The sequence below is a fragment of the Ornithodoros turicata genome, chromosome 3 (assembly GCF_037126465.1).
Source record: "Ornithodoros turicata isolate Travis chromosome 3, ASM3712646v1, whole genome shotgun sequence".
In the NCBI taxonomy this organism is placed as follows: domain Eukaryota; kingdom Metazoa; phylum Arthropoda; class Arachnida; order Ixodida; family Argasidae; genus Ornithodoros; species Ornithodoros turicata.
In genome coordinates, this window is record NC_088203.1 from 31,028,375 (window position 1) to 31,053,490 (window position 25,116).

Genomic DNA, 25,116 nt, shown 5'->3' on the forward strand with positions numbered 1-25,116 from the left:
CTCCACTTCTCCGATATCGCACATCAGCAGCGTCAGGACAGCACACTTGTGCAAATTTTTCATAAGCTGTCTCCTGCCAACACCAGGTCATCCAATGAATCCAACCTCTTCACAATTAAGGATGGTGTAAAAGAAGTTAAGGGTTCTGGCCCGCATCTCATGGGCTCGCGGTGCAGGCATTCTGCCGCCATTGTTCTTTCTCCGTCATTAAACACTAGGCACTCCACCCTTACGGACGTCTCCTCCTTCTTATTTAATATTGGTGCCGAAACCCGGGATCTTCTCGGTCAACATACTGCTCAGAAGAGAGGAGCTACAGGGTGTTACAGCCTCGGTTGGCAGCTATGTAAGACTTGGAGCGGCTCAAGAAGCAACGGAAGTCCGCAAGGTCAGCGGTTAGTTGCACCATCTCCGACATCAAGACTATTTTGGCTGCGACGCCGCTCAACGTTGATCAGCTCAATTTTAAATACAGCTTTCTGGAAGGCAAAGCGAATACCCTGTTGCAACTGAACCGCGAGATCCAGGCTGTCATCCCTGAGGATTTACTGGAAGCCGAATGTGACGACTGCGACAGGTATCTTGAGCCTATAACAGAAACTACCGTGCTTGTCAGAAGCGCTCTGGCCTCAATCGTGTTGCCATCGCCTGCTTTACCGTCGAGCACAGCCAGTGCTACTCCACAGCCACAGTCATCGGGCGACACCGCCAACTCCTTGCACACCCCCAATGTATCGGTCGACGAAGCAAGTTTGCCGAAGCTAAGGATCGATAGTTTTAATGGTGATGTCTCCATGTGGCAAGGATTTTGGGACCAGTTTCGTGCGAGCATACACGACAACCCCCGACTTTTGGCTGTCACGAAGCTCAAGTACCTGGTGTCTCTTCTCACAGGACCGGCGTCTCGATCCATCGCAGGTTTGGCGATCACCGACGCGAATTATTCAACAGCAGTCGACATGCTAAAGAAGCGATTTGGTAGGGATGACCTTCTGATCAGCCAGCATCTAGACTCTCTTTTCGACATCAAAGGTCCCAAGTCTATGGATGACGTGGCGGGGCTGCGAACTCTGCACGATGCGGTATCCATTTGCATTCGGAATCTTCAGAGTTTGGGAGTGCAAACGGCACAGTACTCTGTCGCTATTCACCAGGCACTGTTGCGCAAGATTCCCAGGCAGCTGGAGCTCGAGTATTGCAAGTCAAAAGGGCAGGATGCTACTGGTGCTACTGCTGACATGCTTTCGACGCTCCTGGACTTCATCGAAACTGAAGTAAGCTGCCGTGAATGAGCACGCCGAGATTCCGAACCCTTAAAGTATCCGATCATCATTCCCGCAGACCACCACTTCACTGCCTTGCTGGTGTCGTCTACCCACGTCAGACTTCTTCACGCTGGCGTTCAGGAAACCTTGGCGGACTTACGTGAGCGTTATTGGGTAATACGTGGCCGCCAGGTTGTGAGGAAGGTCCTGCACCTCTGTCTTGTTTGCCGACGAGAGAGGGCACGAGCCTGCTCGGAACCTACTGCACCACTTCCGAGGGATCGGGTGCTTCCTTCGCCACCGTTCGAGACAGTGGGCACCGACTATGCCGGCCCTCTGCATTTCCGATCACCCGAGGGAGATGAAGCCGGCAGGTGTTACCTGTTGATATTCACCTGTGCCATCACGAGAGCCGTTCACCTTGAACTCACGAAGTCAATGACGGCGCACGACTTTCTACAAGCCTTCCAGAAATTTATATCTCACCGAGGACTTCCACGAACGGTGTATTCCGACAATTTTCGGACGTTCAAGCGAGCGCAACGGGATCTAAGCCTGGCAGCGCTCTCCCAGGTGACCGGATTACTTTCTTCCCACCGGGTCACCTGGAAGTCCATTGCGGAAAGGGCAGCCTGGTGGGGGGGGATTTTGGGAGCGCCTCATCCGCAGCATCAAGACATGCCTGCGCAAAATACTAGGAAGAAGCACGCTCGACTACGACGCCCTAGGAACAGTTATCGTGCAGCTTGAGGCAGTCCTTAACTCCCGGCCCCTGACATACGCATCGGAAGATCCAGATGACATTGCCGTCATCACACCCGCTCACTTTCTGGTAGGCAAGAGGCTCACCGCTCTGCCATCAATTCCGTCACAAGAGCTATCCACTGGGAACGAGTCGACCTCCGAGCAACTGAGACGGCGCTGGAGGTACATGGAGAGAATGACCAACTTACTGCGTAGCAGGTGGATCAAGGAGTACATTTTGTACTTGAGATCCGCACATATTTACAAACCTCTCGCCTCTGACACTGTGAAGATAGGAGACATTGTCCTTGTCTCTAACGAGAAGTCCCGCGTGCTATGGCCACTTGCCAGAGTCCAAGACGTGAGGGTCAGCAGAGACAGATGTGTCCGCTCATGCAGGCTGAAGCTGCCTGACGGTCACACCATAAATCGACCAATCCAGCTGCTCCACAAACTAGAAGCAGGCTAGTTTGACCGCAAGCCACGTTGACCACGTTGCACCGTCATCGGTTCTTCACTTTCTTGTTGGGGGAGTGTAAAAGAAGTTAAGGGTTCTGGCCCGCATCTCATGGGCTCGCGGTGCAGGCATTCTGCCGCCATTGTTCTTTCTCCGTCATTAAACACTAGGCACTCCACCCTTACGGACGTCTCCTCCTTCTTATTTAATAGATGGTATTCTGTACCGTCAAAATTTCGAACCACAGGGGGTCGCAATGGTTGTTGGTTGTGACTGCACGGCCTCAACATTTGTTTTGTTAAGGTTGCGCCCTCATTGGTTCTTGGGAAGTGACATTTTCTCGAGGGCGGACGACAGATGTTGAGAGCGTTCCAGAATTCCTGGAACAGTCTCATCATCTGCCGTCTGCACTTGTCATGTATTCCATCGCATAACAGTCAAGCCACGCCATTATTTTGCGTGGGGTTTTCGATGCCGTGGTCAGTGGTCCAAGTGGAATAAAATAACACTATTTTTTTTAAATCAAGTGGGAAAAATGTGACTGTCCCTTTATGCCAGCCCACCACCCCAAACCTGCTCCCAAAACCTGACCACACAAACAGCACCTCACAGCAATCAACATGGCCACTCACACAAAATTGCTAAGAGATATTGAAAATCCAATCGTATGCCCATCCTTCTTGCCTGTATCTGCAGAAGAAACGCTGACACTATTCTTCCTTGCACTAATGACTGAAAACCATTTGTTGTCGTCTCCGCACAACAAATAACCGGCGAAACAGCTGATGGCATGAGCTCGGCTCTGCCCCGAGTGGTTGACAAGGACGGTTCCGCTGAGTGGAGGTTTGAGCTGAGTTCGAGGGCGACGTTAGTGTTGAACGCGTTTGGTGCAATGCTTGAAAACTGGAACTGAGCTCAGCTAGCTGTGTGAACTCTGTTCTGTGTTGAGCATCGTTGGTGCAACCTGCAGTAAGCATCCAATGTGTGCATGACTGCATGGCCAAATATTGTTTTTCACTACAACGATTTATTCAGTATCACTGTCCTCGCTAGAGACAGAGAGAAAGGCATGGGTGTCTGCAGCCAATCTTCTCCGCTATATTAATATCTTCATTACATGCAACAAGGCTAGTAGGTTCTAGATTACAAGGCTCTACTATGTGTAGGGTGTCGTGTAACATTTGTACTGATCAACATGCAAAAGAAACAAGAAATTACCTACGTGATTGCTATCCATTCATGCTTCCAAAAGTTCCCACTGAATCAGCAATGTTATTTCCAGCTATCTTCTAATGCAGATCAGGTAATTCTTGCCTGTAAGGAAATAAAATATGTGAACATAAATTTATGTTATCGCAATTCGAATTGCAGTGTGCGTTTCACCATTTTAAGCAAACACTCTTCATGATGACAATGCATAAGATCAGCATTTTGTTGGACCTGGAGTCCAGAAGAAGCTAGCGATCCCTACTTTCTGTGAGTGCAGAGCAGTATGCGTTACCCCCCCCCCCCCCCCCCCAAAAAAAAGGAACTAAATATGCTACTCGTTCCTTCAAAAAAATAGTAAATAAATAAGCTACCCATTACTAACAAATAAAAGGAATGCATTCTCGTTACTTCAATATGTTACATATGCATACCAAACAGCAGAAATACGAAAGCATAGCCTACAGCTCATCCATGATGAATTGCACTTCAGCGGCATCTGGTACTCAAAGCTGGCTGACATGAGCTCCCAAGTAGGGGACAGAGAGACAAAGCACTAGACACCCTGAGCGCAGTGAATTCTTGAAAGGAGGAACACAAAGAACACATTGAGTGAGTGTCCTGAAACACTACGGACACTCGAGTAGTGAGAAAAGTTGCTCTCTGGTATCCTTTTCTCTTCGCTGGGAATTTTTCTGCGTGCTTCAGCCTTGTGGAATGCCTCCATGTGCACAGAGAAAAACCATAACTGGCAGTCGTGGTTGGTGGCAGTGAGCAAACATAAAAGAAAGGAACGAGCAACATGCAGTAATGCGTTACCAATTTTTGTAACTAAGCATGTTATTAGTTACATTTTCTAGAACGTTGATTGATTGATTTATTATGTGTTTAATGGCACAAAGAACGTAACGAAGTCGTTACTTAGTTACCAGAAACAGTAACACGTTCCTTAGAACATGTTAAGTACAGCTCCATGCGAGTGTCATTCTCAAGAAGTATTCCGTAACAGAATACCTTGTAGCATTAGTTAGGTGTGCAGATTAAAGCTATAATGTAGTTAACTGCACCTCAACTTATAAAATTAGTGTACTTATATGATTTTCTGCAAACATTAACTGTGTACATCGTGTCCCGCAGCGCTTCACAGAATGCTCGAGTATGATGGAGGCATATTGCCAACCCCTGTATTTTCATATTCTACAGCAGCATGAAAACACGGGTGGAAGGAGACATGACAACACAATCTGGTAACTCTCAACTAACAAGCAGTTTGAACGTTTCTTCTCTTCAAGTAGTTCTCGAGTCATGCATATCAAGAATGTGTAGGCCGCTGTCTTGAAGATAGGTTGTCTTTGTTGGTCGAAGATCCAATGGATGCAGATATCCAACACAAAAAGAAGTATGTTGGGTGCTGTCAAGATATGCAGCATTTTGTATGCACCATATATGGTACATTCCCATTAGTGTGGCCGAGTTTATGTGGGGGAAAAAGGCAGATGTTTCAATGTGAGACTAAGGGGCCATGAGCTTTCCGATAAAAAACAACAACAACACCCCCAGCAGGACATTCAGCACTACGTACTAGGGCAGTGGTCCCTCACCAGGGAGGAATTAGACCCACTTAGACCTCTGATCTGCCTTCGAGTACATATAACAGCTAGCAGTTTCTTTCTGAGGAGTGCAATCAACGACATGATCAACGCACACCTCAGTACACGCAGCGCACGTCGCACCGGAGGTCGCAGGCATGCCCCGTGCCCAGAACGTACTGTTGCAGTCTCTTCAGAGCCATGCATGTAGTGAGCACATACGATAGAATAACAGAAATGACCATGACACCCAGGGCACCGTGCCCACACACCTGAGGTGGTGAGAGGGTTTGACGGCAGCACTGCCACCCGTTAGTATCCATTAATATGGCATTGCAGGACGAGTGCGTTGTGAAGTGTTGTCAAGCTCGGAAGCTCGGCGAACAGTGACAGCAACGCGGTAAGTTTCACGCACCTGTTGTGGCATACATATGACAGTGTAATCGTGTGATCAAGATTGTCCCCGAGGCAGCGCTGTAAAGTAGGAACAGGTACGAAAGCAAAAGTAGAGTGTATGATGCACGTTCACAGCTACACACCGTAGGAATGCTTCTCTGGTGGCAGCTGGAATACGTACCAGTGTTTCAATTGCTAGCGCAGATCTGACTCCTCCTTTTTGTCTGACTCGAAAACAAGCTGTTGAATGGCTCACTTGTACGGAATTTAAATGTGGTCAACCATTTTGTGTGTTTATGCATTGCTTCCAGGTAGTTGACAGTGCTGCGAGGTGGGGGGTGACTTCACGACAATCTTCCAAACGGGGTCTGAGGAGCGGAAAGGTTGGGAACTACAGTTCTATAGGAAGAATATTGGGGGTCAGAAAAAGCTCCATTATAAACGGTCCCGCACTATAAGCGGTATGTTATAAGTGGTCTCAGGGAGTGAAACCGATAACTAAAAACTGCTTGCAACCGAAATTTTTTCAGGAACCGTAACCGGTACATACCAGCAAATTCTGGTCACCCAAGAACCGAAACCATAACCGGAATCGAAAAATAAAATTCCAGTTACCAGTTCATAACTTACGGGTCACATGTAGACACATACTGACTGCAAAAGCAATATACCTGCAACTTCGGTGTCAGGGTACATACGCTGACATTGAGAGATTATCATGTAGGCAATACTGGAATTTTGTAGGAAATTGTCGGTTATGTATGCTTCATTTCAGCACGTCGACAGTAGCCTAAACTTGAACATGGCCACTCGCTGCCGCCGCCCGCCATCAACAGGCACTTTGATAAAGCTTCGTTTTCGTCAGCATGGTCTTTGTCAAACTCGTACTCAAAAATTGTTGCCCAGTGCTGCACTGAATGTCGGCCATGTGCTGCGGGTTCCACACTACCAGGTTGATGCAGCTTGGATCGCACTCATGATCACGATCATCAGGCTTTGATAAGGCACTGCGATCCTGATTGCGCCGACCTATGATCGGGGGTGACCCAAAACTTTAACACAGATAGTGCTTATATGCTAGTTGTCACGTCACACGACGCCATGCTCGGGCGTCACATTCAACTGTCACACTGAAGAGCGACTGAAGAAGAATTCGACACCTGCCGAGCTTCGAAAAGTGGACCTTCAGGTTACGAGATGGATACTTTACCCTCGGCTACTGCCGCAATGAAGATTCAGCAATGTACCATGCTATTGACAATGATTGATCACGCTATGATAAGCTAGACACATACTGTGTTCAGCATAATCAAGCTTTATTAATTTTTTATGATGAGAGGCCTTCTGCAAGATGGTGGGAAATTTTCCAAAAACAGTCATCCAGTGACATGCCAAATAAAACAAATCTGGCCTCTCCTCAGGGCATAAAACATCCAAATGTAAAACATATGTTGGCAAAAATTCACGACAAATTCATATTGAGGTGCTGTATCCCCTGCGCAATTGCTTCACTTCACGATGTAGAAATGCTGGGGCAAGACCACGCATTGATGGTAGTATGATATCACAGAGAATTAATCATTAAGGCGCTTACAGCGGCCTTTGCAGCCTGTTACATTCTGGGAACTGGGCATCGCTTGAAGAAGGTGCAATCTCTTTGTCCAGACAAAATGATGTAAACTCAGGCCAGCTGGTGCACGAACTCCATAATGTAAAAGTCTGAGTCAAAGCCTGGAACACAGGGGTGTTGTGTGTTTGTGCCCACACTCAGGCTTTTACATCATAGAGCTCTTTGTCCACGTACCTTCCCCCAAATTTACACACTCGGTGATGGCAGACATTGAGGAAGGTGAGGAATATGCCTGAACAAGTCAGCTCCCCTGAGTCCTAGAAGTGCGTAGTTACAGCACACCACTGCTGTGTATTACTCCCAAAATAACCTAAAATTTGTTCTTTTCGATGACATCAGAGCAAGATGTCGAACCAAACCCTACCTGAACCACTATTTTTGCCACCGTTTATTTTCGCCGCCGAACTGGAGCAGAAATTTTTATGGCACTGTTGAACCCGAACAGAGTCTGAACTGGAAATCTGGAATATAGGGGATATACCCCTGGGATATTTCTGGTTTACTGGCTGGTGGTGGTTTGAAAAGTAAATGTAGTTCTGCTTACTGGTAGTGCAATTGTCTCGTGACACATTGCCTTTGTGATGCGGTTTAACTGCTACACTGCTATGAGCCTCGATAGCGCAATGGTGGCAGACTTATTTTCAACATGCTTCAGTACGGATTCAGATCGATTCGCATTGCGCAAGTACCGTCATCTATGTAAAATGCTGTCCATCTTATTAGGCTTCCTTTAGGTGTATCTTGCTGGCGCTGTGCGTGTGGAAAAAGAGATTTTGGGAACAGAAAATAGCAGGACTGCACCGCTTCATCAGCACAGACACTATTCGCAAGTATCCATCCATTTGTCCTTTCGCTCGCTAAAGGGAGTGTCTGACCACTAAAAATGTCAATGCAGACAACAGCAGTAAGCTTTCTGCCATGCATTTCCAGATAAAAGCAGTTTTATGGGAGATATAAAATGCAAGCGTTGAACCGGTTCCCGAAGCGGTTCAGGGATGCAAACCGGTTCGATTTTTGGCGTGGGCAAACCAGAACTGAACAAAATCCAAGCAACGTGAACCTGTACTTCTTGCGGTTCGACACCCTGTATCAGAGTCCTGCCTATATCACGTGGTCGCGCATAGGCCATGCACACATGTTCGTGGCAAGAACCAAAAATAAACTGGTTTCCTTATTTCGACTGCCGGTAACCGTAACCAATAAAGCGGAAAAAGCCAGTAACCAGAACCGAACACTTCGAGGTGTTTGAGAGGTGAACCACAACCAAACCGATATTTGTCTGGGTTTCAGCCCTCGCCTAAAATGAAGCCTGCCTACATGTTCATACATTCAACTCCTTGTTAGTTCATAGTTAGCAGATTGTTTTCCTGTGTCTCCTTCCATTTATGTTTCGTGCTGCCGTAGAATATGAACATCTATCAAGTACCCCGCTCCACATTTCCCACATATGCCAACAAGAGTCAACTTTCACAGACCCAGAAAGTGGACTTCGTCAAATGCGTCGTGGAGAATATCTTTTTGTTTTTGTGAAGAGGTTAACTAATTTCGCCACAGGGTGCCTGGTTATTCTTCTCTTTTCATATTGATATATGGGAATGCTTTACAATGTTTCACAACCAACGGTGGTATATTGTGCCGCTTTCACATTGCATTCTCGGTTCAGCACTGGAAGTGCAGAAGTTGACTTTGTGTTTCCTCTTTCTATCATCCTCCATCACTGGTTGCAATATTGGGCGCGAGCTCCACCACTGGAGAGATGCACGCTGCTGTCGTTTTCACAGAGAAAGTAGGACCACATGATTACCGCCTGTTTCAGTGCATGCAAGCGGGATGCACAGCTCACTCATTTAACCTCGCTATTTCGATGCTCTTTCTTATTCAGCTCATTGTTTGATGCCCACATCGCGTATTTTAACCTTTTCTTGCCACAATAAGCAGTTTTTGCCACTCAACGAGCCTGCTTCTTGACTGGTTCATCCACGCAGCTTTGGCTGTGAACAGGTTCGGTTGATGGCAAAGATGCTCAACGGTGAAAGGAATGAAGAATAAAAAAAACAGAAAGGAAGTGAAGAAACAATTTTTTTTAAATGGTAGATGCACCCATGAGACGCTTAGTAACGAAACTTTCGTTGTAGTTTTGGAACACTGCTTCAGTTTTCCTTCTTGTAATATTTACACTTTGTCTAGTTTGAATGGCTGGACAATGTGTAGGTCAGTGCTCACTCCTGTACTGTTTTTGCGGAACAAATATTCCGTGACAAGCATACGATGAGCTTCCTCTAATGATCAACACGCATTTCTTATTAGGTTATGCCTAAATGCAAGAGAGAAAAACGTGTTTTCAACCATCAGCCCTGAAATTTAATGCTGTGCCGCATTTAACATTTTAAAATATATACACATGCAAAATAAAATGGTGTATACAGGAGTTGAGCAACAAATAATTGACCTGTGATTAGCTATAAACAGCAAGTACTACGATTTTGTGACAATGTAGACAATTCACAATTAACTGACACCTATTAAATTGCTACAGTGCATCACTTATTAGGTTGACGAGTTTGGTATTTAATTTTGAAAAATTTACGCTGCAAAATATGCTGCGAATATGCTGTTGGACTCTGTGGTCTCTTAAAATCCGGAGGTCGTCGATATTCTCAGAGATCGAACGAGCTGATTGTATCGCCCGAGAAATCAATCAATCCAAGGGGCTTGTATACAGAGCTAAAAGACCAGATCACCGTAAGAAAACTGCAGGAAGTACGCTGCCAAAGCAACGATCAAGCATGTGATCCTGCTTTCCATGTCAGTAGGGTAGAGTACCGTGCACCTAATTGACGCACGGCAGATCCCAAAGTAGGTTCACAAGTACAAAAACATAATAAAACCAAAGAAACAAAACGCGCACACACACAAAAAGCACAATTCGTCGCTTATGTTGGGTATGCGCTTACAATGTAAAGGAATGCAATGGAATGCAATGCAATGCGATCCGATGCGACCCAGGTGGATGCAGGCATGCGCTTCCAACAGGGGCCGCCACCACACATGTCCTCGCGCTTAATTCTCCCTCATTCCGGGACACACATTTTCGGAATTTCTGAGGGTATCTCTTCGAAAACAACGTTTATTTTGAGTGGCCAGTCTAGCCTCGACTAGCAGAGTTAAAAAACGATAAAATAGTACGCAATATAAACGCAGGCTAGCCGGTGGACGAAACCTATGATGAAACAAGCCTCAGCAATGGGGAAACACCGGCATTGTTTTGGTAGGCGTCACCATTCCCCAAGTCGGCTTCACCTAGCGCACGGGTGCATTAGGTAAAGCCCACCTTACAAAACTACCATTGTGGCCAGATTGTAGGTAAGTTTCCGCCATGAATGGCGAAATGTAGCAATTTGGTAACAGGTGAAGCCCACTTTACGGAGCAGCTAATGTAGCTTCGTGTCATTTTCTCCCCTTGGTATTCTTTGTAAAAAAAAATGTATTTTTTGGCACACTTTCTTTTCTTCTTTATTTTTTATTTTGCTCTTTCCTTTGTATCTTTACTTGTGCATTTTTATCTTGCTTTTTGTGTACTATGCAAGTGAGCGGAAAAAAAAAAAAAAAAACGAACATTACGGGACAGTGACCGCAACGTTGCTTCTTTTCGCCTCTCCGTCTGTATCATGGGCGTCCGTGTGACTTTTTTTCAGCGTAGGGCAAAGTAATTCATTCACGGGGAGGGGGTTAGAACGTACAATAGATAAACACAGGACATGTATGCACAAGACAAGCATGAGGACAATCGAATGCTCTGATAATGTTCAAACCATTTTGACGATATCTGAGTATAGCTCTTGATTTCTTTACACCTGGCCCACTCATTCGGCAGAGCGTCGCACCGGGCACGAAAGTAGCGACAGACGAATGACAAGACTACAAGTGCATAAGCTACCTGCGCGGGGTCAACGGGACACACATGAATCTGCAGTACGCAACAGTTAACCACAACATGAAACGAGAGGGTAGCAAGCGAGCTGGTGGTATAGATCCATAACTTAAAAACCCGAGACTAAGGGACAAAAAAAAAAAAAAAAAAAAACGAAGAAGAGTTGAATTCAAGAGAACCATTGAGAACCTTGTCTGTGTTTGTCGTTTTTTTTTTGTCCCCTAGTCTCGGGTTTTTAAGTTATGGATCTCAACATGAAGTTTGTGTGTCCCGTGACGGGCACTACACCCAGCGTATAACTAACATACCCTAACGTCTAACCTAACCTAACCTAACCTACAGGAGAGCACTACCGTGTATGGAGTTCTAGATTGAGCAGTGCGACAAATATAAAAATGGAAGCCATTGACATGCTCATTAAAATGAGTCGTCCAAGTAATCCGACGAACGGTGGAGGTTGTAGCGCGGATAGCGAAGGCAATCTCGCGTTCTTGATTACCTTGAGGCGAAAAAGAAATTGACATTACAGCACCAGAAACTGAAATACTTGTTGATGCTTTCAATGAATGCGGTAAGATAAATTTATAGAAGTAAGTGAGAGATAGCGTGTTTCTTCATTTTTCTATTGTTGTTCTTGTCGAAAGTACAATTATTTCGTGATTTGTCAAAAGTACAACGATTTGCAAATTATCATTACAACTGCACTTTACAGGCTTTGTCGATTGTTCTGGCAATGACTCAGGCAAAACAGCCAGGTATGCCTCACGAGTCATCAAACGTACCATCCAAGACCTCTATACAGGGTGTTTCACCTAAGGTGATAAAATATTCTAAATGGCTACGTACTCCCCAGAGGATTGTCGGACTTTCGGAAATTACCTCCTGGAAACTTTTGCGACGATTGAGGAAGAGTTTGGACAATTTTTAATTGTGGATAATTTATTTTTTCAATTCAACTTTGAAAACTGCCAAGTGTACCTCACTTTTTTTCACAGAAATATGAAGTCCTCCACTGATAACCACACACCCAACCGAAACTATGCACTGTATAGAAACAGAAATAGTCTAAAAAATTAGTAAAAATTCGGCTTTAGCCCCGCCTACTTGATTGTTGCAAAGAAAAGCGCACGGTATTTGCGAGGAGAGGAGGAAGTTTTCCCGCCTCTTGTTTTACCTTTCTTTGCGCCGCGTTGACCTTGATGCTGGTGTCAACCGACTTATCACAGGCTCGCAGGTGGTCAAGAATTATACTGGGATATCGTCTAATAATTTGGACATTATCAGAGGACCGTCTGCATGTCAGAGCATTCGATTGTCCTCATGCTATTGTCTTGGGTCTATTGGTTGTACGTTTTTGCCCCCCACCCTCCCTTCGGGAATCCTTTGCCCTACGCTGAAAAAAAGTAACAGGGACGCCCATGTTACAGACGGAGAAATCGTGCCAAAAATGCACATAATTTTACAAAGAATACGAAGGGGAGACAACGATACGAAGCAACACAAGCTGCTCCGTAAGGTGTGTCGTGAGGCTGGAACATACAGACGGACAAACAGAACGACCAGCCCCGCGTGATCCAGTATCGCACCTGACCGGCAATCATGACGTACAGGCGCATGTCCCACTGTTGTTTGCTTTTCTTTTTTATTGTTGTGGTTAATCGCTACGACCTTTCATGGAGCCGAACCCAGCGCTCACATGCTCCTTTCCCTTGACGACCTTCACAGCGTGATGTCACCGGTGGGCTATAGCTGGTGGACGTTGACCCCACGGAGATGAGGTCGCGTTCACGAGGTAAATAAATACTTTCTTTGATAACCCACACCATATGCGCAAGTTCCACCACATTACACGCTATAAATTCATTACTGTCAAGGTGAAAGTGCCACTCCGTTATGGGGTACACGACCCCACAACACAAACAAGGAAAAGCAAAGAAGAGTTTAGTAAAATTGGAGCTTAGTAAAATAAATGGGGGTACGGGGGAAGGGGGCCAGGCGGGGGGAGTTCCGGCTCTTCACTCACAGCTAGGTAGTCAAGAACTATACCCGGCTAACCTTTCCTTCTTTTTCCCGGTTGAGCTAACCTTTCCGTCTTTTTTTCTTAATAAATATATCCCCACCCCCCTTGTTATCTCATAATAGTGATTTCAACCTCATCACCGTCTGCATATCCGAGCTTTCGATTGCCCTCATGCTAGTCTTTTGCCTATTAGTTGTAAGTTCCTCTGTCCCCCCCCCCCCCGCCCCCCAGGGAATTCTTTGTGGTAGTACAAAAAAAGGCAGAAAAGGAAGGTCCAAAACGAAAACAAAAAAGAGAAAGAAATCGTGCGAAATAGAAATGCACATAATGTTACAAAGGATAAAAGGGGGAGGAAACGACACGAAGCAGCACAAGCGGCTCCGTAAAGTGGGCTTCACCTGTTACCAAATTGCTACATTTCGCCATTCATGGCGGAAACTTACCTACAATCTGGCCACAATGGTAGTTTTGTAAGGTGGGCTTCACCTAATGCACCGGTGCGCTAGGTGAAGCCGACTTGGGGAATGGTGACGCCTACCAAAACAATGCCCAAAAATAAGCAAAATCGTCATTTCTCCTTTGGCTTTTTCACGTTCCAATACTTACGGTATTGTTAACTGCAGGTTACTCACCAGTACTTAGTTTCTATAGATACAGAATCGAATACTATGGCGGGCTACGAATACGACGGACTGGACGCTCGCAGGACGGGGCCATTTTTACCTCATTGTTGCCAGAACAAATTTCTGAAGTTGCTACGATTCTCTGTTCCGATTAGCGGATTCGCGCGGCTTGTTTGATCACGGTCTACTGGTGGGACTGGTGGCGATCTCCTTCCCAAATCTGAGAAAGATGATTAAAAATTGGGCGGTTCGGTGGATCATGATTAAAAGCCTTAAAATCTCAGTGCCGAGGAGCTTAAAAAACTGTCGAAAAAATGTCTGTTTCTCTTCTCTCTTTTTTTTTAGCTCCCCGGAACTGAGGTTTCAGCGCTTTTAATCAAGAACCATTCCCCACATTGTGGAGATTACATGTCTGGTTTGTGGTCTCCGATGTTTTATGCTTGCGGTTCATATGTTTGTTTCGTTTTGAATAAATACGTTTTGAAAGTATTAAACGTATGAAATTTTAGGACCGTGATGGGTTAAAAAACTGATCTGCGTTTAGACATAAACTGTAGAAAACGACGATAAAACCTGAGACTCGGAACAGAAAAAGACAATACGACACGTTTAGAACGTGTCGTGTTGTCTTTTTTCTGTTCCAATTCTCAAGCTTTATCGTCGTTTTACAATGTACCAGCTCGCCTGCACCCTTGCACTTCTACCGCCTGTAAATAAATTTATGCAACGCTCGTCGTGTGCTTCAGAAGACGTGCTATAGTAATTAGCGCTGACCCTAATGCAGCCACTCGAGAAAGAAAACAACAACTACAACAAAGACTAGTATATAAATGTCACCAGAACTAAAAACCAAGCTGTTCTCAAAACCGCATCGAAGTTCTAAATTAGCAGAAACGTTACACGTTACTAAACGTCTCCCACATGGCCATGCCTAGCAATATATGTTATGATGAGTAGGTATATCATTTCTTAACTTTCTTTCTGCCTCATCATTCTTCTTCTTGTCTTTGACAATTCAGTATATTTAGGCAATCTTTCATTGAGTTTGAGGAACGAAGCCCTCGCCGAATGCCCACCAGCTCGATTGCACCAGGGTCATTCCAGGCGAAATGATCCAATGGGTGCGCTCGACCCCCCCCCCCCCCCCCAATTTTGGTTCAAAAAATTACCACCTATTCCTTACGACAGAAAAAGGCATGTGTACGAGATTTATTCGAAAATATTTTCCCGCTCATAATTTACGCCGGGTCAAAGTTTGTAAGAATGACGTAAACCATACCGCGAAGTAAGTAGACTAGTGGGCAGAATATTGCAGCTGGACGGGTGTTTACGGTGCAGAACGAGAGAACAGGGTTCAAATAATGTGCCAAGGTTAAAATATTCCCGCTTGTTCCACATTTGACCAGTCAAACGGACCCCAATCAAGGGGCTATTTCGTCCTATTTTGGGCCTCGCTAAGGATACTTTCCAGATGAGTGAGAAATCAAAGAAAAATTGAGCACTTCCAATACCATAAGTTAATTTATTTTGAAGATTCAATTCTCAGTAGTGTTTGCTTGATTTAATCTCAAAGTTTGAACTTTGTTCAAAGTTTGGTGATTTCGATGCGAATTTTGAGAATGAAGTAAGCGACGGGCAACAGTAAAAAGGTACGCTGATGATAGCTCGAAATGCAAAGCAAAACATATAGAAAAAGTAAAAAATGACTTTTCTATAAGCGCGAGAAAATATTTTTTATGTCAGACATGGTTCGTACGGACCGTGAGCGCATTGACTGAATTGGGTCACCACACATGTCCTCCCCATGTCACCACACATGTCCCCAATTGGGTGTCCACAATTGGGGACACCACATTTGACCAGTCCGTTTGACTAGTCAAATGTGGAACAAGCGGGAATATTTTAACCTTGGCACATTATTTGAACCCTGCTCTCGTTCTGCACCACAAACACCTGTCCAGCTGCAATATTCTGCCCATTAGTCTACTTACTTCCCGGTATGGTTTACGTCATTCTTACAAAATTTGACCCGGCGTAAATTCTGAGCGGGCAAATATTTTCGAGTAAATCTTGGACACATGCCTTTTCCTGTCGTAAGGAATGGGTGGTATTTTTTTGAACCAAAATTGTGGGGGTCGAGCGCACCCATTGGATCATTTCGCCTGGAATGACCCACCACTTCTCACCTGTTCCTTCAGTGTGGCTGTGGATGAACCGGCCCTACACTCTTAAAAATGAACTTCACCGCAGAGCACGCTCCTAGCCAACCATCATCTTAAATGATACCGATATCTACTCCGATTTGTTGAAAACGGGAGGCGTACGCCTTTTCTGTAACAATTATGAACAGCATAAGTGTCACAAAAAAGGCGTACGCCTCCCGTTTTCAACAAATCAGGGCTGGCTGATAACGATATCATTCGAGATTATGGTTGGCTAGGAGCATGCTATGCGGTGCAGTTCATTTTTAAGAGTGTAGGTTTGACGGTCGCACCTCGAAACCCATCTATGAAACCGATACCACTATGTTCAGCATCGCCCGACAATCTACCCGGGTAATGTTTTCGTCCGAAAAGTGCTTAGATTTTAAATAAAATGAATTTTGAAGATAGCGCTGCTTCAGCGGTAACGGGAGCTCTGGCGGCGTGACGTCGCTCCCTAAGCGGAGCACAGACTAAAGGTGACGCTTCGCGCGGCCGCGTAGCGGTGGGAAAGTGAACTTTTTGTGTAAGTCGTCCGATATCGAAACCAGTCAAAAGTGCATGTGGCGGTGTGGCGGGCTTCATGAAAATCGAAAATTTGAGAATCGGTTGTGTAACTTTTGCAGATTTCAATCGTTTTAAACTGCGAACGACTATATACGGTCCTCAGCGGCCAATAAGGCATAATATCATATGCAGAAGCAGGCATGGCACCGTTATTACAATTCTTTTATCTTTTCTTCGTGTGCACCCCACTTGTGTGTGTTTTATTTTTTAATCTTTTTTACTGCAAAGGCTGCACCTGCAGCAAAGGGATGCATAATTCTCATTAGCTGAGTCGGACAATAGGGCAACCAATTAGGATAATTTGCATAAAAGAAGACAGATAGAATCCACGGAGTCGCTTATTTTGTGCCACGTACTTTTGACGGCCGACACCAATCTTCTCCTGTCCACTTCGTGTGGATTTGGCGGGAAATTGTAGAACCTTGTACCCGCGTGGGGCATTCTCGAGTTCTGAAAAAAAAAAAGGTCTCTGGTTGCGGGGGCGGAAATATTGGACCCGCGGGGTTCCGTGCGCCCCAAAATACAGCAGTCGTTGTGAAGAGCTAATGAAACGAATCCTAGTCTACCAAGTGCTATAATTCGCCCTCCTGATATGTTAAAATTAGGAGACATAAGCTTTTTAATGAACATTGATGTTAATGAACAATAAGAGCTGCACGCCATTCAATGAAGAACATAAAAGCGATTACATTCGCTGCACCGGTTGTACTGAGCACATTGCGTCTGTTCCTTCTGTTCATCTCTCTATCTTTTTTATTCAGTGGAGCACAGACAACGCGATATGTTAGAAAAATGATACACGCGTTCTTTTATAACAGCACAGATTGCGAGGAGTAAGGAAAAAGCACGCTACCTTCTGCATTCGTGCCAATGAAATAAAACACAAACGCTCACTAGCCTTGCTCCGAACTCACGCTCGCTGTACCTGGGGGTCATCGGATGTAGTTCCCAATTCAACCTGGATGCTAGTGTTTTCCTATTGTTGGTCAGACAGGTTTTGCAGTTGTTCTGTCATATACTTTCTATGTCGATGAATCGTATCTTCAGCAGAAGCAGAGTTGTAAAGGCAATGAAACAATGAATGAGAAGGCGACAGCTTTTATTGTCCAGAAACATCGACGCGGAAAAGATGTAGGGGACAACTGTAAAACTCGTCTCTCTTTTCTTTTTCTTGCATTCAAGCTCAAACTGAAACTCGAATCTGACCAACAGTAGACAAATACTAGCGTATTTTCCGGTGTATAACGCGCGTTATACAATAAAAAAAAGTGCTCTAAAGAGGTCCTGCGCGTTCTCTAACGGAGCGCGTTGTACACGGAAATATTTTCCTGCAGAGCTCCTTTTCAGGTCGGTGACGTACAAATTCTAGCCTCTTGCTGGGTGTGCTGTGGCTTTCTCCCAAACCTCTTGGGCCAGTTCACAAAACCGGCGAAAACCACTGAACATGTTACTGCTTAAGGATGCTGTTGAGCTGTCAATAATCCTGAATTCATTTCAGAACGGTAAAAGGGCTAGGGCACAGGCGAGCTGGTACATCGTAAAACGACGAAAAACCTGAGACAAGGAGCACAAAGGAACGCACAAACAACACGTTCTCAAAGGCTGCATGGTGTTCCTAAAGGCGTTCTCCAAGGCATTTCAGAAGGCTCGCGTGATTGACAAGGGACGCGAAACCGAAAGCGGAGCTAGGAGACTGAAGCATACTATGACACCGACTCTGTTGCATCGGTAACAGCTTTGACTAAATGTGTTTCAAATAAAGCATATGTATACAGGGTGTCTCACGTAACGTGTCAAAAAAATATATTTAAAAATCTACAAGTCGGAAAATTATGGGGTCAATGGTATTCGCCTTCAGAGAGTTTTTGCCACCGTGTGAGGACACTTTTACGAATTTTTTGCCATGAGAAATTTAATTTTCCGAATTGAAGTCCGGAAATTGCCTAGTCAACCTAACATTTTTTCGACAGATTCGGGAAGCACGGGTCGAGTTTAGCCCACCACGGGTACACCACCATTTCGTGGTACAAAAGTATGGAGCGGAAAAAATTGGGAAAATATCCCATTTCGGGCTGCGCAAAATGTCGCTCGCCTTTCGCATCCCGTCAAAGCACTCCGGGAAGCGACGCATGAAAAACAGTCGCCCCGCCCCTTTAATTCCACTCTCAACGCCCTGATCTTATCAGCGACAGGTTCACTGGGTCTTTGCATTGATCTTCTTTTGTTATTCTACTCTTCGCTTTTTCTATCCTTTGCTTTAGTGATACGGCTGGCCAGCCTGCATGATATGAAGGGCCGATTGCGAAGGGGTGGGGCTATTGTTTTTTATGCGTCACTTCCCGGTACGCTCTGGCAGGATGCGAAAGGATATTTTCCCAATTTTTTTACTGCTCCTTACTTTTGTGCCACGAAATCAATTTTTCCGTGGTTGGCTAAACCCACCCCGTGCTTCCCGAATCTGTCGAAAAAAATGTTAGGTTGACTAAGCAATTTCCGGACTTTAATTCGGAAAATTAAACTTCTCATGGCGCAAAATTCACAAAAGTGTCCTCACACGATGGCCAAAATTATCTGGAGGCGAATATCGTTGACCCCATAATTTTCCGATGTGTACATTTTTAAATATAATTTTTTTACACGTTACGTGAGACACCCTATACAGGGTGTCCGGTGAGAAAGTGTAATTAAATTTCTAAAAATAGGTTTTACTTCAGAAAATTATGAAACCACTTGGAATACACACACACAGCCTTTTGCCACAGATTCAGGCCGTTTGCATTCGCGTCACACATTAATTAAGCTAATTTTGCTAATTGAACTCGAAAATTAGCCAAGCAGAGGTTAACGCTTTTCTTGATGAATTCCGAAGCCAATGGCCATAGCACACTATAACCAACCGAAATCACTTTTTTTTTTTTTTTTAGAAGATTTGTACAAAAATTTGACAGCCGCAAAACCGTCACTTGGTAAGGCGTGCTCCATGAATTTGCGTTTGCGCAAATGCTGGCTCTGGCTTTATCGAGACAAAGTGGAAACAGCCACACCCGATCGAGGGCGCGGTAACCGACGTTATCAGTGGCTAGGGACTGACGGTATGCACGCTGATAAGGGCGGAAGGCGTGCTTATGTCCTTGTTCGCATACACTCTAAAAACAGAACTTCACCGCATAGCACGCTGTGCGCCAACCATTGACACGAATGATATGGTTATCGCTTCTGATTCGAAGAGAGAGGTGGGTGTACGCCTTTTTGTGGCAATTTGGATATATGAAAATTGCCACAAAAAGGCGTACGCCCCCATCTCTCTTCGAATCAGAAGTGATAACCCTATCATTCTTGGCAATGGTTGGCGCACAGCGTGCTATGCGGTGAAGTTCTGTTTTTAGAGTGTAGGAGGGAGGGTATTTGGATGGAACGAAAAGTTCCGCAAACGTAAATCAGCAAGCGCACCTCGCACGGGGACGGTTTTGCAGCTGTCAAATTTGTGTACTAATCTTCTGAAAAAAAAAAAAAAAAAAAGAAACTGTGATTTCGGTTGGAATAGTGCGCTATGGCCATTGGCTTCCGAATTCATAAAAAGAAACGTTACCTTTGCTTGGCTAATTTTCGAGTTCACTTAGCAAAATTAGTTTAATTAATGTGTGACGCGAATGCAAACGGCCTGAATCTGTGGCAAAAGGCTGTGTGTGTGTATTCCAAGTAGTTTCATAATTTTCTGAAGTGAAACCTATTTTTAGAAATTTAATGAGACTTCCTCACCGGACACCCTGTATGATACACCGTCTTTGTTTATTGTGTATACTGGTGGCAGTACGGAAGCTTGTAGAAACATTGCGGTGCGCGTTATACATCGAACTTTTTTTAAAATTAGGCACGTTTTTAGGGGTGCGCGTTATACACCCGAAAATACGGTAGTATTCAGCGAACGATATCGCTAGCGAACTAGAGTCAAATACTGGAGATGACATTCCATGAGATTGATACGGGAGACCAATTGTTTATCCAGAACTGCAAGCCGGGGTCGAGGGGGGGGGGGGGGGGGGGGGTTGAAAAAAAAAAGGAAAAGGGCAGTCATATTGTAACAGTAATAGACATGAAAAAAGTTAGGGGGTGTTGCCAAAACTTTGGGGGGTGTTGGGGGGGGGGTCTCAATAAACCACAGGAGAAGGCAACACAAACAGGCAGCAACAGGACAAGATATTAATTATATCATATGTCAAACATGTGTCATGTATGGGAGATGTGGTGGGTCCGAGAAAAAATGGCGAAGTGTGCGATCAGAATGCAACGAGTGGTTGATTTCGTCGTGTTGCGTATTGAAAGACGAATGAAATAAGGAACGGATTTTTCCCCTTTGCTCTGCTTTATTTTGTGAGCAACTTTCGTTACGTGTAAGCGAATGTATCTCTGGCCGCCCTGGAATCACACTATGTTGCAGAAACGTTAGCCGAATGAACATGAAAGAACTGATGTTCTGAGGCTGGAACAACATAGAAGGGACAAATACATACAAAGCCTCAATTTGCCTAAGAAATTAACGATGAAAGATTAAAGTCACTGAAAAGGTTATCCAGCTGTAGGACTCGAACCCACATCTTCTGGATTGCCGGTTCAGGGCTTTACCAATTGAGCTAAGCTAACACGCCTTCTCAGCGACTTCCAGAGTGCGTCCATCTGAAGGGACAAACCAGCCACTCTCTCTCACTCATCCTCCTTTCACTCTTACATTTTTGCTCACTCACACACACATTCATACGACGGGATCGACGCAGGCGGCAACTGATGAACTGGCATGAAAGAACTGATGTTCTGAGGCTGGAACAATCCAGAAGATGTGGGTTCGAGTCCTACAGCTGGCTAACCTTTCAATGACTTTCATCTTTCATTGTTAATTTCTTAGGCAAATTGAGGCTTTGTATGTATTTGTCCCTTCTATGTTGTTCCAGCCTCAGAACATCAGTTCTTTCATGTTCATCAGTTGCCGCCTGCGTCGATCCCGTCGTATGAATGTGTGTGTGAGTGAGCAAAAATGTAAGAGTGACAGGAGGATGAGTGAGAGAGAGTGGCTGGTCTGTCCCTTCAGATGACGCACCCTGGAAGTCGCTGAGAAGGCATGTTAGCTTAGCTCAATTGGTAGAGCCCTGGACCGGCAATCCAGAAGATGTGGGTTCGAGTCCTACAGCTGGCTAACCTTTTCAGTGACTTTCATCGTTAGCCCAATGTTTTCTTCAAACGTTGCCTAAACATCGCTAATGTCCTATTCTGGCCACACACCCTATTGAAAAATTCTACAGAAAATCTCACAAAATATCTCTTGCGTTATTGTAAGGGATTTTATGTGTGATAATTGGACATTCTCACAGAATTTCTTACAGAGTTTCTCACAAAGCATTCTCTCAGAATTGTCCCCCCCCCCCCCACACCGACACCCAGTTTCTTACAGAAATCTTACAGGATTTCCTTTAGACTTTTTACCAGGACAAACCAGGAGAATAAGAGCCACAGAATCCATCACGTGTGCTTTCCATTCTTTATTGAGATCACCTGGGAAGCTTTCAATACGAAACACAGATGAATCAAGCCATCGCTAGATATCACACAAATAATAAACCAAGGAACTTGATTCAGTTCTTATGTACTTTTGAAATGGCATCCGCGCGCCATCCACGCACACTGCCGTAAAAGCGTTCAATGCATTGTACACATACCTGAAATCTCTAATGCGACGACCAAAAAATTTCTTCATGTGACTGTTGTGCCAAGTTCATGTTTCGCACCTTGGGAACGCGTTGGATTTCTTGCGTAAAAGCACCATCCAAACTTCCTCGAGACGAGAATGGGTTACGACCACGAACTCGCACCCAATGCGTGCACCCAGTGCTTGCCGCTTCTTACGAGTTTAACCTAGAAGAAAAAGCATTTCAAAAAGCACGGTTACAACATGTGTGTGCGTGAGAGATAGGCATAGAAATATGTAACATACCGTTTGCCCAAAGCACAGTTGCTATAACGATCTCACAGCATTCTGCCTTCCGAGCCACAGAATACCTGTAAACAAGGGTAAAGACTCATAAAGAATGGGAATACACAGCACCAACGATTATATACGACACGCACACGTGCTACATACCGCAAATGCGACGAAAATCCTGAATGTCAGGCGGTGTTTGCTTGAGATGCATAGCTGCGTCCATGCGCTTCCTCGTTTCAAAGCAGACTAACTAGCTTGCTGGCGGTTGGAACAAACGCCTCCACTAATGTATGGAGTATCATAATGGGTCATAAAATTGATAGTTTCACTAGGAACGACAAAACGGAGCAACCATGGCGCTTCAACCTAACAGGGATTATTCACAAACATACGAAATCGCACGAACTACTTTCCAACACAGATGGGTAGAAATCCAGTGAACCGGTAGAGATGTAGGAAGGGAGTTGCCTCAGGACAGAAGCCGTCGATATTTCGAACAGAGACTGAACAGAAGAAGAACAGTCTCTGTTCGAAATATCGGCGGCTTCTGTCCTGAGGCAACTCCCTTCCTACTTTCCAACACGGACGACATATCACTCTCTGCGGCCCGTCATTTCTTGCTTCATGTTCATCCGACAGGGAAATATACTTCCAAATTTCTCTTAAGACTGAAGCGAGGTTCGTGAGAAAGTCAGTCCTGTATGAATTGTTTTCTCAAAGAAATCGCAAGGCCAGACCCTGAATTATCCCACAGGATATTTTCTCATTGATGTGCCTGTAAGAATATGTATACGAATCTGTATCCTCTGTAGGAAATTCTGAGAGATGAAGTCGGCTTCTGTAAGAAATTCTGAGAGAATGCTATGTTTCTATGAGATTTTCTGTAGTGTTTTTCAACCGGCGGCCGGGCACGGGACGGAAAAGAATCGAATTTATATTAACATAGAAAAATAAAAAGCCGTGCTGTACCGAGGGGGAAATAAGCCCGTACCCTGTTGCGTAGAAATCTCAATAGGGAATCAAAGTATTCAACTTGTAAACTCCGTAAAATATTTCTTCTCATCTGATTTATCGTGGGATGATCATATTGAGTACACGTGCCACAAAGTAGCCAAAGTATGTGGCATTATGACGAAGTTTCGTTCTATACTTCCTAAATCAGCTAAACAGTAAATCTATCAGTCATTGATACACTCTGTTCTCTGTTACAGCAATCTAAGTATGGAGCACTACCACTTTCGGAAACTTAAACAAAATCCTACGACTACGGAAGAGAGCAATCAGGATTATAGGAAACGTTTCATATTATTCACATACGTTCGCTTTATTCAGTACGTAACGAGTGTTAATCTTACAATATGAGAAGCCCATTTAAACGTGGCCTTCTTGTGACTTATTGATTTTTTGATATTGCAGCTCCAGTCTATCAAGTTGGCGGCGCTGCTGTACCATCTGACGTCATTTGTTTGTAAACAGGGAGAGGTCTATTCGGGTAGTCATTTCGTGGCAACTTTTTTTTTTTTTTGCCACATCCCGAGCAGTCATGTTCGCCTGGTAAAAAGCGCAGCAATCTCGCAAGTTAGCGTGGCGCTTTTCGAGCGCCCGGCATTTGCCATCGAGCATCTTTTCCCCCAGTCTCCATACGACCAGGCAGCGGATTGCCCAACTATATCCGGTGTCGTCACATCCGCAGTGTGAAGGTGGCAGGGGCGCGCATTGGCCCGCACGTCGAAGTTCACGTCGGTTAGCAGACGACGAAACACGAAGGTGAGCGACCGCCATGCTCCTAGCGTGATCCTAGACGTGACCCCGGACAAACAGAAGGACCGGCGACAATGTGTTTATTTTAACCCAGATCATAGAACTGCAACGGAAAAGAGACGAAAAGTTGCTATTGGCTTTCCTCGACCTGGAGACAGCATACGATGCTGTGGACCACGAAGTCATGTTCAGAAAACTACGTCGGATAGGACTTCTAGAAGAGGAAGTGCTACTACTCGAAATGATATACAAAGAATCGGAGACAGTCTACTAACTAGGTAAACACAAATCAAACCCAGTCCAAGTGAAGGTGGGGTTAAGACAGACAGAGAGAGAGAGAGATTATGGTTTTAATGGCACAAAGGGCAACAAAGGCCATAGAGCGCCAAAACTATATACGGTGAGTGCGTGAGAGATGCTTATGGGAGAGATGATGTGAGAGTGTGTGGCAGTTAAAAGCTATCTACAGGTATGAGCGATGAGATGGACCAGGATAAGAAAGAGAGGAGGGTTAAGACAGGGCTGCCCTCTCTCTCCAACCCTGTTTAACATATACATAAACAACCTGCTACTAAGACTACACAATGAAGCAAAAGGAATTAGCTTGGAAACGTTAACGACTGATATGGCCAGCAAGTAGAAACCAACGTGACAGCGCTTGCATTCGCAGATGACATCGTTTTAGTAGCCCCATCAGAAGAATGTCTCCACAACATATGCTGAATATATGTACTGAAGAAGCTGGCAAAGACGGA

General features: G+C 44.9%; 1 protein-coding gene across 9 annotated transcripts in view; it reads right to left on the bottom strand.

Moving 5' to 3' along the window:
- The window catches only part of LOC135388379 (zinc finger protein OZF-like), a 201,478-nt gene that overhangs the window by 9,775 nt on the left and 166,587 nt on the right, over window positions 1-25,116 (bottom strand). Inside the window, exons 1-4 of one of the 9 annotated variants that reach the window (XM_064617918.1) lie at window positions 22,613-22,894; window positions 22,338-22,533; window positions 3,685-3,780; window positions 3,151-3,430 (exon numbers count right to left, since the gene is read on the bottom strand). In XM_064617918.1, the coding sequence (XP_064473988.1) occupies window positions 3,151-3,258 (108 nt within the window). In that variant the 5' untranslated portion in view covers window positions 3,259-3,430; window positions 3,685-3,780; window positions 22,338-22,533; window positions 22,613-22,894. Of the gene's footprint in view, window positions 1-3,098; window positions 3,119-3,150; window positions 3,431-3,684; window positions 3,781-13,681; window positions 13,767-13,844; window positions 13,966-22,337; window positions 22,534-22,612; window positions 22,895-25,116 lie in introns of those variants that run through there. The other 8 variants (XM_064617932.1, XM_064617919.1, XM_064617920.1 and 5 more) reach the window with 8 other exon arrangements.